This window comes from Sceloporus undulatus, chromosome 3, assembly GCF_019175285.1.
Source record: "Sceloporus undulatus isolate JIND9_A2432 ecotype Alabama chromosome 3, SceUnd_v1.1, whole genome shotgun sequence".
Classification (NCBI taxonomy): Eukaryota; Metazoa; Chordata; class Lepidosauria; order Squamata; family Phrynosomatidae; genus Sceloporus; species Sceloporus undulatus.
In genome coordinates this window covers 196,189,510-196,213,427 of record NC_056524.1, presented here as the reverse complement: position 1 = coordinate 196,213,427, position 23,918 = coordinate 196,189,510, and the positions used below count along the sequence as shown (strand labels likewise).

Below are 23,918 nucleotides of genomic sequence, written 5' to 3'. Positions count from 1 at the left end.
ATGTCCTAGTGAGGAATTAAAAAGAGTACCGTAAATCTTTAAGGAAATCTCTGTAAACATTTAATTTGTTTTATTTTCAGTTATCTTCACCACAGTCAGCAATGTCACCTCAGGCCTCCATGCCAGCAGGTGCATTGGTGAAAGCACCTCCCATCTTTTTGCAAAACCAGTATGAACCAGTTCAGCCCCATTGGTTTTATTGCAAGGAGGTAGAAAACAAGGAGCTCTGGATGCCATTCAGTCTTCTAGATTCTGCAGCTCTAGAGGAAGTTTATAATTCTGGTAAGATTTGGGAATGCCTTTGCATCATCTTTTTTCTGTTATTGCCCTTTGGCTTTGAACATATAACAGTTTGGTATTTTTTTAATGGGAGTGTGGTAGCTGACAGATCAGTCTTTCAGAGACAAACGTGGCTTACAAATTTCTAATTTTGGTTTCTCAGTAAGCATGTTAAATTTCTGGAAATTTTGAAGCAGTGGTGTTGGGGAATTGTGTTCTTTGGCGGGGTGGCAGGTGAGTGGGGGATAGAAATAGGGAAAATTTCAAATATTCATGTCAAACTTGAACTTATTTTACTACTTTAGTCATAACATATTTCTTTCCTAAAGCAGGTAGCAGATAAAATGCTATTAGTTGGCATATTTATGTAATATAAAAACCTTGAGGCTGTAAAAGCAAAATTATGAGAATACTCTGTTCTAAAAAGAGCTGTAAATTGCTGTACTGTAGGCTACATGCATAAATTGTAGTTTTTGCTTTCTGAAAAGGGAGGAAAAACTAAAAACAGAAGCCATACATTTTATAATAAAATTGAAGTGTTTGGACAGAGACACTTTGATATGTTCACATTTTAAGGTCTATGTTAGCAGCATATTTAGACATTAAGTTTAATTGAGCATTAAAAATAATAAATTTTTCAATGGCGTATTCTCATCACAAGCAGTGGATGGCGCCCTGTATGTTATTGTCATGAATTAGAAGGGGTGGTAAGTGACGGACAGGCACCCCTCTCCCTGCTGTTTTCTCCCTGGTTCTTCACATTTCTATTTCATACACAATTTTGTTTCATTTTTGTTTACACCTTTTGTCTAGATAAATAAACATACAGCTTGCTGGCCAAGAGACTAAAGAAGAGCAGAGCAGGTTGTCCCACCACATACATACAAAATATTGATTGGAATAACTTTGAGAATTGATTTGTCATTAAATGAAGATAAATGTCAATGTCTTCCTAGTGGTATAGGAAGATTAAGTAGAAACACATGTATAATATCTCATGCAGGGTATTTCTGACAGTTGTAATACAGAACATGATATTAAGTGAAACATCATAATGGTTTTTAAGGGAGAAATAGGCCTGGTACACATGAGCCATTAGCAGCGATATTAGGGCTTGATGCTGCTCAGCGTCCATATGCGCTGAGCTCTAATATTGCTGTGCTTATGTCACAAGGCTGCAGTCCCATCCACATGGGGCGCAGCCTTGTGAAGTAAGGTTACCCGAACGCCCACACGCTTCTGGGCGGAAGAGGTGTCATAGGGTTGCGTCACAGCATTTATGATGCCTCTTTTGGAGAGCACGTCTGTGCTGCTCGTGCGGATGCTGCAGCACAGACGCGGGGCTTACAGAGACAGTTTCTAGCTGCCTGTCTGTGCTGCCCCTTACTTGTGAATGATTATTGGTACAGAAGGAGAGATAAATTAAATAAGAAGTGGTTGCACTGGAATACATTTTACTTAAAATGCAATTTTATATGACATAAACAATGAACACTGACCTGTTATAATTTATTTTTTTTTTTGTTGAGTACTTGTTAAAAGCATTACAAAGAGAAAACAAGCCCACAAGTCACTTTCTTTTTCTAGTTTTCATGTTATTTTTCCTGTCTCCTCTTCCTTCTGTTTGGTATCTACTGAACTTTCCTGTACTGTTCATTTCCTGGTACTTTTGGTGCTGTCCTTTCCTACAGACTCCACTCTTTAGAGCAGGGGTAGGCAACCTACGGGCCGGATGCGGCCCAGCAAGGCCTTGGGACCAGCCCCAGCCCGGTCCTGCTGCCGATTGCCGCCGGAGCCTTTGGCCTCTCGTGTGAGGGCGTGGGGCCTTTGGCCTATCAGGAGGAGGTGGGCAAGGGGGGGGAAGCGGCGGGCAGGGGGGGAAATTGTCTATAGAAGCCTCAGAAACTTGCATTTATATTAACATTTTTTTAAATCAGCAAATTTTTTCGCGTGTTCTCCATTTTTTTTTTTAAAAAAAGTGTCCTCCATTTGAAAATTTGCCCTACATTTGTCCTGGTTTATTTATTATTTAATTTTTTTTTAAAAAAAAATAATTATTTATTTTTTGGCTTCGGCGCCCCCCCCCCCCCCCAGTTGTCTGAGGGACAGCAACCCGGCCCCTGGCTCAAAAAGATTGCCTACCCCTGCTTTAGAGTACGTACCAATTGAAACTGATCGGAATTCTTCTGTGAGGATGCTAGTATATTTCACATAGGCTGCATTTTGATCACCACCAGTGAACAAAGTGGAACTACTGGGGAATGAGACATGCAATAGTTAGTCCGGAAATGTTACCAGAATGCCCTTTTCCCCAATAAGTAGTATTTGTTCATCGTCAAAATTTCACTATTAAACTTGAAAAATAAGGTACTTTTCACTCCTGTCTCATATGTAAATTATTTGGAAGAGGAAAAGGCATTTTACCAAAATAACAAAATAACTATATTTCTAGTGCAACCTGATCCAGAGAATGTGGTCTTGAGTACTGATGGAGGTCGTTATGATGTTTATCTCTATGACCGAGTAAGGAAAGCTGTGTATTGGGAAGAAGAGCATTCTGAAGTGAGACGATGTACTTGGTTTTATAAAGGAGACAATGACAGCAGGTTTGTTCCTTATACGGAGGATTTCAGTGAAAAGCTGGAGGTGAGTTTTCTTACTCAGATAGAATAATAAAATAATGTTGGATGGCAACTCACTAAAGATTAGAGCTTTAAATAAAGATGCAAAATACCACACTGTGAGCTAGTGGCCATATGTGACAAGACCTGAGAACCAATTGCCCAGTGTAGCAGTGACAAAAATTACTGGTGCTAACATTTTAGAAAGTGTTAAATAAATAATTTAGTGTCTAACATGCTCATTGTGTTCACATTAGTGATCATGTACATGCCCCTGGTTATTTGCTCATTTCTTTAAAACACATTTTGTTGTTGTTGTGTGTCTTTAAGTCATTTCGAAATTATGGCAGACCTATGGAGTTTTCTGAGATTAAGAGTGTGTGACTTGCCCAAGGTCACCCAGTGGATTTCCATGGCTGAATGGGGATTCAAACCCTGATCTTCAGAAACATAGTCCAGCACTCAAACCACTATGCCATAGTGGCTCCAAAATACACATGTAATGTCATTAACTCTAAATTGTAGTGGGCAATTGTACAAGGAGTGGGGGTATTCTCTTTCCCCTGTGAGATGAACCAATATGTCCAAATGCATCAGAATTGACATCGTGTCACTTCTCATTCACTTTTTTGCCTGATTTCAGTCTTTTTATATTATGGGAAGAGGAGGTTCCTGGTGTGAGTAAAGTAAATTGCATTAGCAGGGCATTTGAGCATTTGGGGATGTTTTCAGGCATAAATCATCTTAAAATCAGTGTTTATTTTTTTTTTAAATGAGGGGTGTTGTAGATGGGCTTTGTGGGCTGAAGAAGTAAGAGTGCAGGGGCTGCATACAGGCCACACTTCCATCATGCCTGCTGAAAATAGAACATTATTATGTTGGTATGTGGTGATCCAAGGATCCAGCAGAAAGATCGCAGTTAGAACAGCTGAGGCTTGGTGGGAAAATATTTTGAGCTTGTTAGTAATTGAGAATTCTGTTTTGATATAATAGTATTGTGCTTAAAATTTGATTGCTTTAACTCACTTTCTTTTGCAGGCAGAATATAAGAAAGCTGTTACCACAAATCAGTGGCATCGACGACTGGAATTTCCGGGTGGCGAAACTATTGTTATGCATAATCCTAAGGTAATGAGGATTCTGATTGAAACATAGTGTTGCATGGTTGGATTCAGGGATGTGTCAAACTCAACACAACTTGTTCACAAGCCATCTAGTTTTGATCCTGAAATGAGCACCACAAGTGCTTTCTATTTGGAAGTGAACAGGGCAATCCTAAACTTTCTCTTCAAGAGCTCTCATGTCAGAGTCTCTGAGATGAGTAGCACACATGCTGGCAGTGTGGAAATGAGACAGGAGCAGCAGTTTTTTCAGTCCCCCCCCCCCCCCCTTCCTAGCAACTTTTTCTTTTTAACCACATGCCCTCAAACAGGGCTACTCCTGTTTGCTGACTGAAGGAGATGCAAAAGGAGTGAAGATGGCTTGGGACTTAGGCATAATTCCTTTACACATTGGCCACATAATCTTTGCTCTTCATGAAATGTAGTACATTGAATAGTTGCTCCATCTGTGTCATTTTGTCCATTGCTCGCTATGTTGATTGGGATGACAAAGTCAAGTGAAGGTGGTACTCCTGCAAGCACTATCCATGTAGAGACAATGGGTCAGATAATGTGAAGGGAGTGAGACTTCAAGGGAGTGGTCTGACCCTTATATTTTGACTTCAGAATTAGTTCTCAAGAGGACATCTGGCTTACAGGGCCATTTTTGTTTCCAGTCCCTGATTTCATTGTAACCAATGGTGGGGCAGAATTAATTTGCATGAGATCCAGAACTGGTATTGATTCCAGCTGGGTTGTATGTTTGTCTGAGGACTAGAAAAATGGTCAGTTTTTTAAATCCACCCCACCCACCCTCCAGCATGCCTGCATGTTTTCCTTCCTCTGCAACACTGGGTACAGACAAGCTATAGAGGATTCCTCAAAAACAGGGATGGAAAATGGAAAGTCAGATGGTCTCAGAGGACAGGCACTTCCATCCAACCTTTCAGACCACAATTGCATAAATCCTATAGCCCCCTGGGATGCTGTCTGGGAAACCACAGAATTGCAGTGTAGGAGACATTAAATCAGTAGTTCATGCATTCTCTGTACTCCACATATATTCTGCATAGAGATCATATATTTTCCTTTAAGTAGAAGGAACATTTCAGTGGAGAATTCTTCCTTTCTCTCAGATTTTTTACTTTTGATGGAACCTTGATTGAATGAATACATTTTCACCAGCATCGCAATTTTAGTTTCTAAACTATAGAATTGAATGTCATTGAAATATTTATCAACACAAACTTTAAACAGTTTTTTTGGTTACAATTTCCAAAGTGATTTGGTTCAAGTTATGTGCCAAGGAAAACTGCCTCTTTTACTGTACTTGGAATTTTGTTTGTATTGTATGAAACTACATCAGTGGTCTCCAAACTGTGCCCTTTAAAAGATTTTGAACTTCAGCTCCCAGAAGTCTCAGCCATGTTGGCCAGTAATCTGGGATTCTGGGAGCTGAAGTCCAACATTCTTTATAGAGCACAGTTTGAGGACCACTGTTCTATACAAATATTCATAGGGTTGCAGTCTTCATTATGTTCCCTTTATACAGCTTAGATGATAATGTATTACATGTTGTGTACCTTTAAATTAAAATACATATAAATGTGTTGTGTTGTCACATATTAACTTTGCAGGTTATAGTTCAGTTCCAGCCTTCTGCTATACCAGATGAATGGGGTACCACACAAGATGGTCAGACCAGACCAAGAGTGGTGAAACGCGGGATTGATGATGATCATGAGGAAATTCCAAATGGTGAGTGGACTAGGATTTGTTACAAAGGCCCTCCATACCTCTTTCTTTATTTCCCCATTCTTTTCATATGTCTTCATAGATAAGAGTATATCCTTAACTTGTTCATGTTTCAATCAGTGTAAAACACTTTGATCTGTCTCTTTCTATAGTGAGTTGGAAAACGATTCTGTGAGACCTAATGGTCTTTTCATGTTTTTCTTATTTATATATGTCAAATTGAGAAGCTGCCTTTCTTTCCCAGAAGACCCGTAAAGCAGATACAAAAAAGCCTAAGAGTTTAGGAAAATAAAAAATAGACAAACAGATATTGTGTAAAAATAAATGTTGATTTAGTGGCTGTATGAGGGTATACTAACATTTGTTATTCTTACAGGTGAAGGTTCTCAAATTGACCACTTGGTATTTATGGTCCATGGGATTGGCCCTGTCTGTGATCTCCGATTCAGAAGCATAGTTGAATGTGGTAAGTTTTTGAACATGGGGTGGTGAAGGGGCAGTTGGAGAATTTGTGGATTTAATTATTTATTTCTTTGCATTCTGATTTACGTCTCTCAAATCTTTATATACAGCTGATAAGATACATCATTGTTTATTACTCTAGTCTGTAGTGGTATATTGTCATGCACGCACAGGTTTTTAGGCAAGACTGTTGTATTAGATGTCACATAGAAGTATATTACTCCCACAGAGTTGTGTAACAGAAAGGCAGTTTTCAGTCTGAATTGAAAATTAATGTTGGTGGGAGGAGCAAGGGAGGAATATTTTCACAGGGGGTGAGTTCTAGATCTATAAATTAATAAACTGTCACTGAGAGAAAACACAGAAACTACTTTTGAAGTTACTTTATACAAAAAAGCAGTGACTGTCCCAGTAGTCAGGAAGAATGAAGATGTAATGTAAAAGGGAACTGCTTCTGAAACATTTTCCCAGCTTTCTATTTATTTATTTTTTAATGGGCAGCACTCCAAAACGTTCTGTGATTTTTAAAAACCAAAATATGGTTGAATAAATGCAAAACAGGCATTATTAACCTACATGCTTTAGGGAGTCTCTGAAGTGGACACATTTTTTCCTCCATTTCCTTTCTGTTACTTTGAAAATCATGTTAAAACATATTTTCCTATGAATGAGATCTATACTGTTTGGCCAATTCTGACAAGTGTACATAATCTAAAGAAGATTTAAGAGCTACTGATTGGAAGGTTTCTGGTTTATGTTGTACTCATACAAATCTATATATTTGTATGGAGTATGGATTGACAAGTCATGGCAAATTTAGGGCCAAAACAGACCGGCCCAAAAAGAGCCTGGTGGGTGCCATGGCAACCACATGCCACAACCCACTCTGGTGTTTTGCTACCGCAAAAAAGAAGCAACAAATCGCCGTTCTTTTTTGTGGTGGCTTTTCCTGTCCTGCCAGGGTTTTGTGGCGCTATGTCGGGACGCTGTGTCTAAATGCCATGTTGCCACAGCGCTGTGAAGCCAGCGCGCATGCAGTCAGCCATATGGCTTCCTGGCGGTGTGGCAGCATATACCATCTGAACACCATGCCGCCATGAAGCTGCCGTATTGTGCTGGTCTGTACCGGCCCATACTTGAGAAAACATAGAAGTTTTAAATTTGTTCAGTTAATGCTATTTTCTCCTAATTTTGTCCCCTTGTAAAGTGGATGATTTTCGGACAGTGTCACTGAAACTGTTGCAGACACATTTCAGGAAGTCATTGGAGGAGCATAAAATGAATAGGACTGAGTTCTTGCCTGTTCATTGGCATAGCGCTTTGCATGGAGATGCAACAGGGGTGGATAGGTAGGTGTCTCATTTTAAAATTATTGCACTAAATGCCACTCTTGTCCAAACCATGTCTAATATACTTCAGCAGTGTTGGCTTATGACTTGAAAATTGGTCACTGTTCAAGACCTGAACAAATGAAATTGTAAATGACCTGTGGCGACTGCAAATTTTTGATAATACAGTACTACTAACATTAACTTAGAGCTTCCTAAATGTTTATTGCACCCTATGAATGAGTTATCACAATCTGATTTGCTGATTGCTGCTGTTACATCTTCTGGTTTCATTGAGTTAAAGAAAATATAAATTACTTTACATGATATTGTTTGGAAGTGATCTTAAACTAATTGTCTTAAGAATGATTGGGTGGATTTGAAAAGCTTCACTTTCGTTTTTTGATTAACTACATCTTGTTTTCAAATATATAGCTGTTTTAGGCCCATTACAGGCGGGCTCTTCTGGCGCCCCCATCACGTGCTAGGGGTTGGCCGAGGACCTAGCGTCCACACCGGCCTCACCCCTAGCATGTGATGAGGTCATAAAGATGGCGGCGCCCTATACACATGGGCACCACCACCTTTATGTGCTGGATGCATAGCATCCGCACGTTGCACACTGGATGTGACGCTGTGAGTGCGCGAGTAGCGCCTCGCGGCGTCTCATCCGGGGCGGAAGAAGAAGCGCCATTGCGGCGCTTCTTCTTTGCTGCGTCCGGGAACCGCGCAGTTTGGATGCTGCGGTTCCCGGACGCAGCAACCAGCAGTGGCGCGAGACTGCCCCTTCTAAGCGGTCTGTAATGCGCCATAGTCTGTAGAATCAGTATGTAGAGAAATCTTGTAGCACCTTTGAGACTAACTGAAATAAAAAAGTTGGCAGCATGAGCTTTTGTAGACTTAAGTCAACTTCTTCAGATGCATGTGTTCCTCGAGGAAGTAGACTTAAGTCTATGAAAGATCATGCTGCCAACTTCTTTCTTTCAGTTAGTCTCAAAGGTGCTACAAGATCTCTCTACATACATCTTGTTTTGTCTGAATTCAGTAAACTGGAGCAGATGAATGTAGTTATGAAGCTATTTTGATTCAGCAAAGTACAGTTTAGGACTGTATATAATGTTAATGTGGTTAATTAAAAGTTACTGTAGTTAATAAATTTTCTGATTTCATTATGTCCATGCTTCAGGACAGGTAAGGAAGAACATATATTCCTGATACTTTCTGTTGTGTGCCTTCAAGTTGTTTCTGATTTATGGGGATCCTAAGGTGAACCTATCACGGGGGTTTCTTGGCAAGATTTGTTCAGAAAGTGTTTGCGTTTGCTTTCTTCTAAGGCTTAGAGAATGTGACTTGCTCAAGGTCACCCTGTAGGTTTCTATGCCAAATGGGGATTCGAACTCTGATCATCAGAGTTGTAGTCCAACACTCAAACCACTAACCATTCTGGCTCTTTCCTGATACGTAAAGCAGTTCATTCTGTCATGTTGGTCCATGGTTTTTATCTTATTTGAATATACCCTGTGTAGTCCTGTGAATACATACAACTGCCTCTGTAGAATGCTGTATTACTGCTGTATTAATTGGTTGCTCTGGGGCAATTCATTCTTTGTTCCTTATGAAAAAGAAGATAATAATGACTTTATCTGAGAGTTATGCTGAGGTGGGTTTGATTAAAGCAGCCTTTTATAATACTCATAATGCATTCGTATATACCTAAAATTATGGGAAGCTTACTTGTTATACTGTATATCCTATGGGTATGTGTCATACGCATGCGCTGCACATAATATGTCCATGCCATGACCCTAACCTGATAGGGAGACAAGGGGCAGGCACAGCTACCAGGCCTAGCCCAGAGACAGAAGAAGGGCCCTCCCTCCAATGTATCTGCCATGGCTCTGGCCTCAGAGGGAGAGAAGAACCACTGGACTTGATCGCCTTCCTCTTGTGTCATGTCTTTTTAGATTGTAAGCCCAAGGGCAGGGAACTGACTAAGTAACAATCTGAGAGCATTTCTAAAGAGCAGGGTATAAATATAATACAAAATTTTAAAAAATGCAAAATGGAGTATGTATTGACAGCCAGTGTGGTGTAGTGGTTTGAGCGTTGGACGACTGTGGAGTTTAGGGTTCACTTTTACTGCTCAGCCATGGAAACCCACTGGGTGATGTTGGGCAAGTCACACACTCTTAGCCCCAGAAACCCCATGATGGGTTTGCCTTAGGGTCTCCATAAGTCAGAAACGACTTGAAAGTACACAGTAATAAATGTATTGGATGAAGATTTGATTCTCTTTAAGTACTCTTTGGCGGGTTACAGACCGCCCGTTTGGGGTGGGCTGCACCCGCCCCTTTCCCCGTGTTATCGAGGCCTCAGCATTCAAAGCGGCAGCCGGTGAGGCCCCGATCCGCTGCTTTTCAGGCTGCGGGAAAGCGGCAAAAGGCCCCTTTCCCGCAGCCTGGAAAGGGGTGTCCTTGGGGCTTCAAGCCCCAAGGTCACCCCACGGCGGCGGGGAGGAGGAGAAAGGGGCTGCTTGGTCCGCTGGGCGCAGCCGTGTGAAGGCTTCGTCCAGCGGACCAAACCAGGAAGGAGCTCCAAAACGGAGCTCCTTCCTGCTCCGCGCTACTTTCTGGCCCATTTGTAACGGGCCTTTATTATACCTGCTGTACAGACTGAAGAGGGCTTCTTAAAGTGTACCAGGAAGTGGGTTGGTGTCAGCAGTCAGGTATTTAAACAACCAGTTAGGTATAGAGGTCTTGAGGAAGATATCTTTATATTTCAGCAGGCTGGAGTTACTTTGAAAACTTGAAAAGTTATCTATGAAAACACCCGTGGCAATCCTTAATTATTACTAGAATCCTCTTCTAGCAAAGAGTATTAAAATTATACACTCCCAAAATCTATTCTTTTATTTTTATTTTTTCAGGAATATAAAAAAAATAACATTGCCAACTATTGGACGACTGCGTCACTTCACCAATGAGACTCTACTTGATATTTTGTTTTACAATAGCCCCACCTACTGTCAAACAATTGTGGATAAAGTAGGATTGGAGATGAACCGTCTGTATGCACTTTTCATGAGCAGAAACCCTGACTTTAAAGGAGGAATCTCTGTTGCTGGTCATAGTTTAGGTAATTCTATGATTTTCAAACAAGAATAAAATGATTAGCTGCTACTCTACCATGATTTGCATGCAGGAAATAAAGGTCATCCTATAAAAACTTGTTTTGTCTCTCCAGGTTCTTTAGTATTATTTGACATTCTGTCCAACCAAAAAGATTGGTTGGGTTCTGTGGTTAATTCTGTGACTCCTGTTGCTGCCAATGGTGTTTTGATGGATGTGGCTGAGAATGAACCTCAGGTATTTGTTTTAGTAAGCAGTTTCCATAAAACAATTATGATTGTAATGATTATTCAAGACCTTTGAACATTCTTCAGGTATTAGAAATATGCAGCCAGTTAAGTTTGCATCACCTTCATTCTTGAAATGTTGCCTTATTCCGTTCCATTCCATTCCATTCTAAGTGTGTGTGTGTGGGGGGGGGGGGGGGGGCACACCTCTGACCCCCCCCCCCCCACACATTTTTATTAACTCAAGGGTGAATTACAAACATGGGAGAGCATTTTTCTCACACAGTCATGCTTATAAGCTGAAGTTATATGGGTATAGTAGATGGATGGAAGTATCTCCTCATGGCACTCCCATTTTCCTCCTCATTTTAGCAGACCTGTGTTCCAGATACCAGAATTTCTATCTGAGGATGATGAACAATGAACAGAGTCTGCATCTGATGTGGTTGGTTGGGCTTCCTGTAACACCACATCTCAGATACAAGGGCCTGAACTTGCAATCCTCTGGGTGCAAAGGATATGGTCTATAGCTGTAGTATCGCTTTTTACTATGGTGGATTGACATTAGTACTAAAGTTCATACTCTCACGCTGTTGCATTTGAATGTTGAGCTATGACCAAAATGTGAAGTAGCTGATTATTTAGTAAGATGAGCTACATGCACTCTCATATATTTTTATGAATTACGTTTTATGCTAATGTAGTTTTTCTTTCTTTGAAGATGACGTTGGATTCTAATTCTGCTGGTACTGTGCCATCTCTTTCAAATGATGAATGTGGTGATCATGCTATGGAAGATGACATTCCAACCTTGCAGAGAACTCTGGAAATGCTTAGCTTATCTGAGTATATAAGCACATTTGAAAAGGAGAAGATTGATGCAGAATCTCTGGTATAGCAAACAGTTTAAATCAGCATTAAGGCACAGCAAGTTAATACTGCATGTTGATTTCATGTTGAGAATCTAAAGTTGAGATGGAAGTACTTAAGGGTATGGGTTTTTTAAAAAATCAGATGTTTGATAATAGAAACATGAGACTACATCTTGACAGGAGTGAAGTGCAGAACCCATACAGACAAGTGTGGGTATGCATATGTATGCTCCTCCTTTTTTTTGTCTCAGAGAATGCATGAGAGGCTTTGTGGTAGATATGGCAAGTTATCAGAAAATAAATTATCATGATTACATGGACATATCCTAGAATGGTATGGTCCAAGATGAAATGGATGTACGAGTTATGTTACATATAGAATAGTCAACATAACACATGTACTCTGGAGCAGCATTTCAGGATATAAGATCATATGTTTTCCTTTGGAATTCAGTGGACTTCCACTGTCTCACATTTTGGCATGAGGGACTGGGTGGGGAGATCTTCCTGTATCTATTTATATGCATAAGATCTTCCTTTGTCTAGCTATTTGGGCATCCTATGTAACTCCCTGCATTCACCTGCATGTTTGGCTTCTCCTCAGGCTCAAGAGTCTATATGAACTTCAAGAAATGGTGGTCTCTACATGGATTAGGGTCTTCTACAGGGATGTCTTTCCTATGAAATATGTTCTGCACCCATTAATTATCAGTAAATCTTTCATGCCAGTGGCTTTGTCTGACTGAATATTCTGGGATTTATTTCAATGTGATGGTCTGGATGAAGCTTCTAGATTAACACAGGATTGCATTTAGAACATTTCCATACAAGGGCAGATCCCAATTGGACCAGGAACCCTCCTCATGTGGAGGATTTCTGCCTGCCTTGGCAATGGAATACAGAGTAGCCTACATGATCCCACAGTGCATGAGTGTCTCTGTCTCTTTGAGAATCCCCAAGGGTCTTTGGACAATATCTGAAATGAAGATCTATGAGCAAGGTGTGCATAAATGCAGTATCCTGTACTAAGGTTATCGAACTGCCAGATTTTCCTCTGGTCACACTCTTCCAAGAACTATTCAGTAGCTCTATAGGGAGATTCATCTCAAGATGAAGGTGATGTTATATAGCATTCTTCTCAAGTGGTCTTAATGCTGAGACTTTCCTTGTTCACCTGTCTGAATTTAGTACTTATCTTTAATCCTCTGTATAGAGGTGTGCAAAGTACAGTGCTTTATTGGGGCTTACAAGCTAGAAATATCCTCAGGGGAAGTAAATAGAGGCAAATATTAATGTGGTAATAATATGGTGTGATCAATTACACACATTTAGGTTTAGTTACACTAGATTATTCTGGTACACTTTGTATTTTACTAGGCATTATATTGTAAAAGTATGGAAGTAGGAAGAAATTATCTCTGTCACTTTAAAGAGACAATAATATTATAATGTTATGTTCTTCATTCTGTTTTTCAAAGCTGATGTGTACAATTGATGACCTGAAGGAAATGGGAATACCTCTTGGGCCACGAAAGAAAATTGCGAACTTTGTGAAAGACAGAGCAGCCAAACAGGTAGGGACTGTTTTGCAAATCAGACTTATCTCTATAAATCTGTTTCAGGCAATAAGATTTCATTGTCTCAGAATAGCTGAGAGGAATGCAAGACAGACATTCCAACACTTCTTTTGTTTTTCCTGCATTTGTTTTTCCTATCTTAAAGAAGAACAACTTTCTCCCAAGTTGCTATAGATTATATCAAGGTTTTAGCTTCTAATAGAAACTTTTTATATGTAGCCCAGTTATCTGTAATGGAAACACTTTTGTTTGGTTTCTTCAGTGTTGCAAAGGCAAACTAGCACAATCGGAAGTGATTGGGACTATCATTGAAGTCCCTTATCCTACTTACTAGAGATTGGCATGTTGTGTTTTTCAACAGTCCTGAAAGAGTAAAACTAAATCTCATGTCCTTTCCTACCAACAGTGCAAGTTATTTGTGAAAACCATTCAGAATGCTTGTTGGGAACAGTCAAGTGCTAAATGATTTGGGACCAGGGTTTTTGAAGAACTGTTTGTTCCTTGTGAACCTTATTTGTATATTAAGTGCCTCCATGTTCTGAAGGGAGAAGTGTGGCTTTGAAGGAAATCTTTGGGACCAAAGCAATGTTGTAGGATTGACTCCTTAGTGATTTTTCTCAGGCACCTTAACTTTGCTTTTCTTTAGGCGCCTGTTGAAAATTAAGTTGTATGCCCAAGCTCTCAGTAGATTTGACTCACTTTAGTGTGTATGCAATTTTAAGTTGAGGTAACTGTTTTGAAGTTATTATTGTGCTTTATTAAGTGATTATAAGCTGCTGTGGGAACTAAAATATAATTGGAAGATGAGTGTGTGTGTGTTTGTGTGTGTATGAGAGAGAGAGAATTGGATAATAAGAAAATGCACTTTGAATTTGTGGAGACTAATTATTTAACAAATCCATTAGAGCAAAGTTTGATAGATTTGATTTCATTCCCAAGTCTTTACATCTTTTGATTCAATAGGAACAGAAAAAAGCAGCACTGGAGAAAAAAGCAGCAATGGATGCCTTGATACGGAACCAAGAAAAAGCTGCTCAAACCACTAAGAAAGTGGCTAGTTTTGCTCCATCTTCAGAAACTGGTATACCTCAAGATCCATCCAAGAAGAAACTTCCAGTTGGAGCTTCAGTTTCATCTGCAAATATAGACTATGAATATTTTGAAGTGGGTACTGGTCAGGTAAGTTTCATGAAACAATCCACTTTATTGCTAACTGGTAGAACTGCTCCTATTTTTTTGCACATTGGCCTTGCCCTAGTCAATGATGCAATGATGACAAGATAACACAAAGGGTAAGGGAAAGGCTATTGTTCCAGTGAATAGTGTAGAACAGGTGTAGGCATCCTGGTTCTCCATATGTTTGTGGTGTTCTCATCAGCCCTACCCATGATGATGATGATGATGATGATGATGATGATGATGACCCATCATAGCCGATAGTGAGAAAGTAAGGAATTTGTAAAGCAAAACATCTTGATGCCCACAATTGCCCATCTTTCATGTAAAAGTCACATAATAATAATAACAACAACAACAACAACATTTATTTTTCCCACCTCTCTTCAAGGCTCAAGATGTGATACAACATTTTAAAATACAAAGCACAATTAAAAACACATAACACCAGCAGTTAAAAATAAAATACATTCATATAATACATTCTTTAAAATATACCAATTGAAAAGTCCTGATTTAAAATTGACTGGGTAGGCCTGCCAGAAGAGATACAGTATTTCACATGATATGCTTGTGTTGCTGAGTACCATATATATTTGACTAAAAGTCGACCTCGTGTAATCTAGTGCTCAAACCACTACACGACACTGTGCTTTAATTGGTCAGTATTTGTAAGGGTGCAGACTATTTGAATTGTGTTACATTTATTGGTCAATAGCAAACATTCCAGCATGGCTGACTGGTGGGCATTGTGCAGCTGAGGGTGGGTGGGCCAGGAATGCTGGTCTTCTCAAATTTTATTGGACACTTGTGTGTGTGGGGGGGGGGGGGGGAGGAGGAGTTTGGCAGGATGCAGAAGAGGAAAAGTGGCAGATGGAGAATGAGCTATAGAGATCTGAGAAGTCTGGAGAATAGAAGAGCTGAGAAAGAAGGAACAGAACTGATTATGAACTGAGGCAGTTACAGTAGATCGTTGAAGATGGCAGGCCTCCCATTCGCAACAGAACAATACACATGCAGATCACTCCTGCCTTCCCAGGTCACACAATATATATACCCAACTCCTTTCCAGGCAAGCATTCTCTGATGATGCCAGTCACAGATTCTGGCAAAACGTCAGGAAGAAACTCTTCTAGAACATGGCCACAGAGCCCAAAAACCCCCCACAAAAATCTATAGCAGTAATAGAACTTATTAAAATCTGCGGCATGTTAGGAAGTTTATTAGAAAGTTAGGTAACAATTGAGAAATACACACAATTGCTTGTTTTTAAACATTTCTTTGTTTTAAATATGTAGGCACACTACTTAAGACACAGTTAAGGGTTTACGGTAGGAGTGGCGTAGTGATGTAGAGTGGCTATGTATTCGGAAAAGGCCAATATATAAGACTGATTTGAGACATTTTGATGGTAGTGGCAGGGTCTTATAAGGGCGGCACATCACAGGGACACAATATATTTATATCTATTTAAATTTAAATCATGTAAGCAATTTAAGTTAAAACCAATAGCATTAAAATGGACTGGCTGGGAACTGTTACTAACATTTTTGCTTTTTTGCTTCTAGGTCTCTGTGGTGTACAGTTCACTTGACTTTGAGCCAGAAATTTTTTTTGCCTTGGGTTCCCCAATTGGTGTATTTCTCACTGTAAGAGGAGTGGAAAAAATTGATGAAAATTACAGACTTCCCACCTGCAAGGGATTTTTCAACATTTATCATCCGGTTAGTGGCAAATACATTGTTTCAATCTCTTGAAGTAGAAGGGCTACAGATTAGCTACTCATTTAATTCCTGACTGCATCTTTTTTAAAAGCTTTGTAACCCTAAGGGGATTTTCATGGTCAGATCTCTTCAGAGGAAGTTCACCATTGCCTTTTTCTGAGAGATGTCTTACCCAAGGTCATCCAGTGGGTTTCTATGGCTGATCAGGGATTCAAACCCTGGGCTCTAGAGTCATATGAGAGCTAATGTGGCATAGTGGTTTGAGTGTTGGACTATGTCTCTGAAGAACAGAGTTCAATTCCCACCTCAGCCATGAAACTCTGGGTGACTTTGGGGAAGTCACATGATCTCAACCGGTAAATAAATCCTGCTAAGAAAACTTCATGATAGGCTCACCTTAGGGTTACCATAACTACTTGAAGGCACTCAACAACAACAACCCTAGAGTAATAGTCCAGTGCTAAAACCATTACACCATGCTGGTTCTTTCAAAAATTTAGGGAAACAACTTGTTAGATTAAAATTGATTTTTGGTACTTTTCCCAGGAACAAGAAAGAACTTTGCTTTCTATGATGCAAATCACTGGAACTTAACATCACTGCTGTTCGTTGAAATAACTTTTATAAGTTTCAGTCACAGCTAGGAAGTTGGGGTGATTTCAACCTGAATTTAGGATTTTAATGGTATTTACTCAATATTATTTATATTCTTGTTTTAGTTGAGTCTTGTACTTGTGAGATTATACTGTGTGCCAGTTGTACATGTTAATACAAAAATCCTGTTCCCATATCTCATGAGACTCCTTTCATTACTGAACTTCGTGAAGCTGGGGATTGTCCTCAGAGGGCATTTTCTAAACCCTGAGTAACACTGATGTACTTACATGAGAACTTGGCCTATTGAATTAGGGATTATGTTCTATAGCAAAATTGAGTAATTAGTTCTTAACTATATTAGAAATGTTAATAATTTGCAAATTATTGGAAGTAAGAGCATTCCACAGTGTGTATCTGTAGCTGTAGACAGATCAGATATGAGAGTTATACATATAATTTGAGCTAATAGAAGATCTTGGATATGTCCAGTAGAAAGGTTGCCTTTAAATGGCAGCTCACCCACCCCAGCTCTGTCTGTAACACCTTGTTTTAGAGTCCCTTCAGTACCAAGACCTGATTGCAATATTTCAGTGACATATGTTGAGGGAAAAATACCAGAGCACCTTTGGTTGTGCAGTTCTTTAGACAATGAATGTATATATTGGGCATAAAGAATTACAATTATTATTTTCTCTGTTCTTGTTTTTCCAGCTTGATCCTGTGGCTTACAGGCTAGAACCAATGATTATTCCTGACTTCGACATAAAACCTGTTCTCATTCCACATCATAAAGGCAGAAAAAGACTTCATCTTGGTAAACAAAGTGTATTCAAATATTTTCTTCTACTTGAGAATTATAGAAGTAGTATTCAGAGTTTTTATGCACAATTGGAGGAAACTGAAAAAAAGATTATGCATGCTTGGAGTAGAATATTTTTGTTATGCTGTTTGTATGATTTGACTTCCCATTCTCAAACAGAAAATATTTCTTAAACCATTTCTGCCAAGCTATTAATTTTTGCACACTGAGTCTTGGGGAGAGATTATATTTTCAGGACCATTGCATGTCTTAATATGGTGGGTAAAAACTTACCATATGTCCTTACATACATGTTTATAGCTGTGGCTGCATGTACCATCTAATACATCTACTATAGCTCCCAGGAACCTTTAGCTACTTTACATGCTGCCTGCAAAATCTTAGATGGCTGTACTCTTTTAATCCTGCTGTTCACATGATCAGATGTTAGCTGGGCTGCAGGGAGACAGGTCCAGAACAAGGATCTCAGGGGCTTTTGCTAGCATGTGGCTTTTATTCTGATGGTTTCCCAGTGATCTTGACACTGCCACAATTTTCTGTGTTGCTGATAGAGGTAGGGAAGTAGCAGTCTCAGTGGGAAATTGCTTTAGTCCTGACATGGAAACAGCTTGCCCACTCTCTGTGCAATTCAGATCACCAGGAAGTGGGGAGGCTTACATTTTCTCTAGCAGTGCCTGTGCATCCTTGTCGAATGTTATAGGGTTAATTATTTAGGGGCATGCCTATGATGTGTAGATTTCCCTATGGGCCATTTTCTTCCAAATTTCCAAACAAAACAAGACAGACTTCACAACCATAGATCAAATACCTGTACCTACAGAATGTGTCCAGTTCTGCCTGGAATTAAAAGTTATAGATGTTCCATCCAAAAGCAAACTCAAATAATACTTCAGTATTATGAACTGAAATTTTTACATGCAAGGACACCTTTCTAACCTTTGGTTTAACAGAAGAGTTTCTCCCTAGAATACAAAAAAATTATGTGGGTGGTATCTAAAATACTAGGAGGACCTGAGTTTCCTTGCTGTGGGTGGTGAGTGCATGATACAGGAGATAACATTTTTAGTATTGATATAGTCTTCATGATTATTACTAGGACATCACAGTTTCTGTAACTAAATTATGCTATATATACAAAAAGGTGAAAAATCAGAGTGGCATTTCATCTCTTAATATTTTCATGAATACGTATCACTCTTAAAAGTACTAGTTGTCATTTTATATCCTGACCTTTATCTAGTACTGACCAAAGTTTATGAGATTGTTTCTATTTCTGAGAATTCATGCATGAGAAAGTATTTCAAACTTTTGTCCTGAATCAGCATGCTTACATTGATTTTTGAATATAAAGAACAATGCTGCAAATTGTGTTTTTCCTGAAGATGGCAGGACAGCTTATTTTTTAAACAGATATTTGCTCTCTCTCTTCCTCTTTCTCGCCCTGTGGGTATGTGCCTTGAAGTTGCCTATTGATTTATGGTGACTCCATGAATTTCATAGTTTTTTGTGTTTCTGTCTAAATGTGCTGTAAAGCTCATAATGCAGCAAACAGGTGCCTCTTGACTAATATATATGTCCGTATAATTTTTGTGGAATTATACTTTTTTCAGAATTGAAAGATTCTCTCTCTCGTATGGGATCAGACCTGAAACAGGGTTTCATCAGTTCTTTGAAAAGTGCTTGGCAGACACTTAATGAATTTGCACGTGCTCATACCTCCTCTACTCAACTCCAGGAAGAACTGGAGAAGGTGGCTCATCAAATTAAAGAAGAAGAAGAAAAAGATGAGACAGAAGGTTGGTGGTACATAGCTCTTATTCTCCTCAGTAATTTATCTTAAATGTGTTGCATTCATATTATTATTATTATTAATTTATTTATATCCTGCCTTTCTCCCGATATAGGGACTCAAGGCAGCTAACAACAAATTTAAAAATATTTTTGCCTTCAGAACTTAAGCATGGCTTTTTTTTTACTTACTTTAGATGCTCACTTCTCAATTCTGACTCAATTCTAGCTTTGAATCTTCCCAAACAAAATAGTATTATTTATTTATTTTAAAAAAACCTTTACTTCAAACATTTTGTTGGAAGGAGAGTTTTGTATAATATTTCTTGTTTCTATCATTTAGAACTTTTACTGGTCAAACAGAATGTACTTGCTAATTCTGTATGTGACCATGTAATGATGGAGTATTTCTATTAAAATGAATGGCCTTTGTCAATGATTGGAGTCCAGTGCCTAGAATACTAATATTTACAGAAGATGTCAGGAAGTTTACCTGCTTCATCTTGTCTGTCATTGCATATCGCTTACGATTGTTTTCTTTGATTTTATGATCTACCAAAAGGTTTTCTGTCAAAATAATGTACTTCTGTTGGCAAGGTCCAAAGACCTATACCTGGAATGCGCTGTGGAAATCAAACTTTTATCTTTGCCTCAAATCCAGTTGATGGTCTCAATTAGAGACCAAATTAGAGTACACCTATTTAATTAGTGATATTTCTACACTTATGTAAGTACTAAAGCAATGTAATTGATTTAGTGGGTCTTCTATAGTTGAGTCTGTCTGTTGAATTTAGGCTGTTGAACAACAAATCACAGCATGTCTTACCACATCTGCTTTCAAGAGTGGTTTGGCAAATAGTATAAGGGACCTCTGTTTGGGAAACACATATTCTGGGCCCTTCGAGTATCAGGTAGAAGTCCTGCAGTTTAATGTGGATTTGGCTATGGGGATTCCTTTTATTGTGGCGGGGGGGGGGGGGGCAATAAAGGCATTCCTTTATTTGTTGCATAATATAGTGATACTGTAGTTGTAGTAAGCAGAGAAGAAATGCAGAATCAAGAACTGATTACTTCTTATTCTCACTTTCTTTCATCTGTTGCAGAAAAGATGGTTGAGAGTCCAGATCTTTCAAAAGATGAAGACTTGAATATAAAAGTTGGTTTGCTAAATGGTGGCCGTCGTATTGATTATGTTCTTCAAGAAAAGCCCATAGAAAGTTTTAATGAATACCTGTTTGCTTTGCAGAGTCATTTGTGCTATTGGTAAGCATTTTTTCCTGATATTTGATACAAACTCTTGTGATCTAATATATACTTACTAATATATATTTTAGCTGTTCGTTTCCTGGTCTTACATGGACTCATTAAAAAATTTCAGTTGCATTTTACCTTTTATATTAAGAAGCAGGATAAAAAAAATCATTTTCATTTTACCTTTTACATTAAGAAGCAGTGTTAATAACAGTAGGCCAAGCTCTTGTGTCATCATAATTACACCACCAATTACAAAAAAAGCCACAGGCACAGCACTGTGAGGACAAAGAGGCAGAATCTTCATGGCTGTTTGGAAAAGCGTGCTGCTGGCTTCAAACATCCTGCTTTTCCAATGCCAGCATGGGGTGTGGAGTAGAGGTCCTTGCAAGCATGAGAATTTTTGTAGGTCACCTTTGCCAGGACATTCAGAATTCCCAGCCCCATGAAGTGTTGTAGAAACAGGCTGCAGTGTTGGAGAAACAGGCTGCTTGAACCCAGAAGCCTTCTTTTCTAGATGATGATCACAAAGAATCTTCTTTCTGTCAATCTGAATGACTGAGGATAAAATGCATGGAAGTTAAGCAAGCATAATTCACCAAAGGATTCAAGCCATTTCATAGCGTTATGTACACATTTACATAATGAAACACATTTTGAATGTGTAAAAGCTCATCAGTTGCAGCCACTTTTCGTCATTCAAAATGGGATTCTCTCTCTACTTGGTAAGGTAATATTTTTATCTGTCACTTCTTATTCTGACCTGGGGTTTCTTCATGTAAATGGCAGAAAGTTCATAGGTTCTGTGCAAGAGTCCTTGCAACAGTCCAGTGTTATGGATATTGATGCAAACCATTTATGTGGCTCCACCAGTTTAAGGGATTGTCTCCTAGTACAGAGTTGTCAAGCAGAAAACCTAAAGTACCAAGTGTTGGAGTCCAGATAAGCTTCTTGCAGCCTGCAAGATTAGGGTATTAGCAACAGTGTAATATAGGTGCAGCGCTGCTGCGCAGCAAAAAAGGACTGCCCAGAAGTGGCTCCTTTTTGTGGCAATGCTGCAAAGCGCCAGAGATGGTGCGATGTCATCATTACGCACCCCATCTGTATGGTGCTGCACAACTGTGGCGCGCCCATGACGTGCTAGGGTTGCGGGGTGTGTGCACGCCCCACCCTTGAGCAACCCTAGCACGTCATGGGTGCGCCGCAAAGGGCCGTCTGTGCCGGGCTTTAGTGAATAATGCAAGGAATTGGAGTCTGTGACTGTGCTAATATTTTGCTGAAAGTCTTTAGTGTGCAAGAGCTGTGCCTAATCTTCAAATGAAGCTTTCTTCTGAATAGCTTTCTCAGGGAGAAACAAATTTATCTTGTTGCATGGGATATATCGATTTGTAAGTTATATGTAGGTGGGTTGGATGGAGTATTTTTCTAAGAAGCATCAAATATGGATACTTTTAGCTTGTCAATAAAAACAATAGATGTAGACTACCGAAAGTTATTTTAAGTTCAAAATTTGGGTTGTGTATTTTGAATTGTCTCGTTACAAGAAAATAAGTTGCCCAGGTTGTTCTCCATATGTTTTTTCTATGAACCTGATGCTCCAATCCAGTTTACTTGGTCCATACTGAACTATAGCTGTATATTGTTCACCATAAGATGGCATACTTGAGTTTTTTTCAAAATATGTTTTGAGAGAGAGAAAGATTGAGAGAGAAAAGAATAAGTTATGAAATCAGTATTCTTGAAAGTACTTTCTGATATTAAAAGTAGGCTAGGGCTAAATGATTGACTCTTTAAGCATATCCACCCCTTATCCTTGAAGTAATAGAATAATGAGCAAGCATGCCATAGTGGTTTGAGTGTTGGGCTACGACTCTGGAGATCAGGTTTTAATTCCCAGCTTGGGCATGAACCCCACTGGTTGGCCTTGGGTAAGTCACATGCTTCTAGCCTCATGTGAAGGCAATGGGAAACCTCCTCTGAACAATTCTTGCCACGAAAACCAAGCCTTAGGGTTGCCATGAGTTGGGAACAACTTAAAGGCACACAACAGTAACAATAGTAGAATGACATATTTTTCTACTGAGAAATAATTTTTATAGGATTTTTTGTATCTGGAGGTATAAGGTCAAATACTACTAAAGTTTATCTTGCACTTTTTCTGTTCTTCCATGAGAGATTATAGGTCTCTACAAGATTATAAGACTTTGAGCAGAAAATGTGTTGTGTTCTTAGGCTTTGTACATGTTGTGCTCCTTCAAGTCATTTGCAATGTATGGTTACTCTTTTCTTGGCAAGATTTGCTCAGAGGAGGGTTCCCTTTGCCTTCCTCTGAGACTGAGAGAATGCGACTTGCTCAAGATCACACATTAGGTTTCAGTGGTCGAATGGGGATTTGAACCTTAGGCTTCAGAGTCCCGTACTCTAACTTCCACACTATGCTGGCTCTACTTAGTTTTAAATAACAGGGACATTAGGATCCTGGCAGATACATCTAACTGAATGGTTAATGGATTTAAAATCCATTCTCTGTTCTATCTTGTAAAACTGGTGATTATTTGTTAACGAACTAACCACAGATAAATTAAAAGAAAAAGATTCATAGAATCATAGAGTTGGAAGAGACCACAAGGGTCATCTAGTCCAACTCCCTGCTATGCAGGAATACAGAATCAAAGCACCCCCAACAGATGGCCATCCATCTGTTTAAAAACCTTAGGAACACAGTAACAGTAAAGTGTACAAACTCAGTGATAGGCATCACTGCTCTGTCACTAGACATATGTTTGTAGCACACTAGTTAAGTTGAGACTATCAGGATGTATATCTGGCTGATTTACAGACAAGATGTCAAAATGAATAGGACAAATTTTAATGAATTCAGGTGACTACTCATAACCCCCCCCCCACTTGCTGTAAGGGGTTCTCTTATAAATCAAGACAGTCTGGAAGGCGAATTAAATGAGCACCAGTTTGGTCTATACACCATTGAAACCCAGCGTGAGCAATTGTGGAAGGCCAGGGGACCACAATAGCTCCCCAAGAGACCTCAGAGGGCCAACCCCCTGCAAACCCCCCTCCCCCATCACCATTGAGGGAACATAGGGGCCTTTATGTCTTGGAACCTTCCTGGGCTGTCTTTGGCCTTAGAGCCCCCCCCCCCCCCCCCTTAACAGCCTGCTGTTTCAAGGGGGAAAAAAGCCTCCACTGGCCTAA

At 39.4% G+C, this 23,918-nt stretch overlaps 1 protein-coding gene across 2 annotated transcripts in view; it reads left to right on the top strand.

The window, feature by feature from the left end:
• The window catches only part of LOC121926076 (SEC23 interacting protein), a 42,498-nt gene that overhangs the window by 5,966 nt on the left and 12,614 nt on the right, over nt 1–23,918 (top strand). Inside the window, exons 3-17 of one of the 2 annotated variants that reach the window (XM_042458691.1) lie at nt 81–282; nt 2,732–2,925; nt 3,939–4,028; nt 5,638–5,758; nt 6,132–6,221; nt 7,425–7,566; nt 10,472–10,680; nt 10,789–10,910; nt 11,622–11,792; nt 13,251–13,346; nt 14,313–14,528; nt 16,094–16,249; nt 17,558–17,660; nt 19,277–19,462; nt 20,558–20,717. In XM_042458691.1, the coding sequence (XP_042314625.1) occupies nt 81–282; nt 2,732–2,925; nt 3,939–4,028; nt 5,638–5,758; nt 6,132–6,221; nt 7,425–7,566; nt 10,472–10,680; nt 10,789–10,910; nt 11,622–11,792; nt 13,251–13,346; nt 14,313–14,528; nt 16,094–16,249; nt 17,558–17,660; nt 19,277–19,462; nt 20,558–20,717 (2,258 nt within the window). Of the gene's footprint in view, nt 1–80; nt 283–2,731; nt 2,926–3,938; nt 4,029–5,637; nt 5,759–6,131; nt 6,222–7,424; nt 7,567–10,471; nt 10,681–10,788; nt 10,911–11,621; nt 11,793–13,250; nt 13,347–14,312; nt 14,529–16,093; nt 16,250–17,557; nt 17,661–19,276; nt 19,463–20,016; nt 20,435–20,557; nt 20,718–23,918 lie in introns of those variants that run through there. The other variant, XM_042458692.1, reaches the window with a different exon arrangement.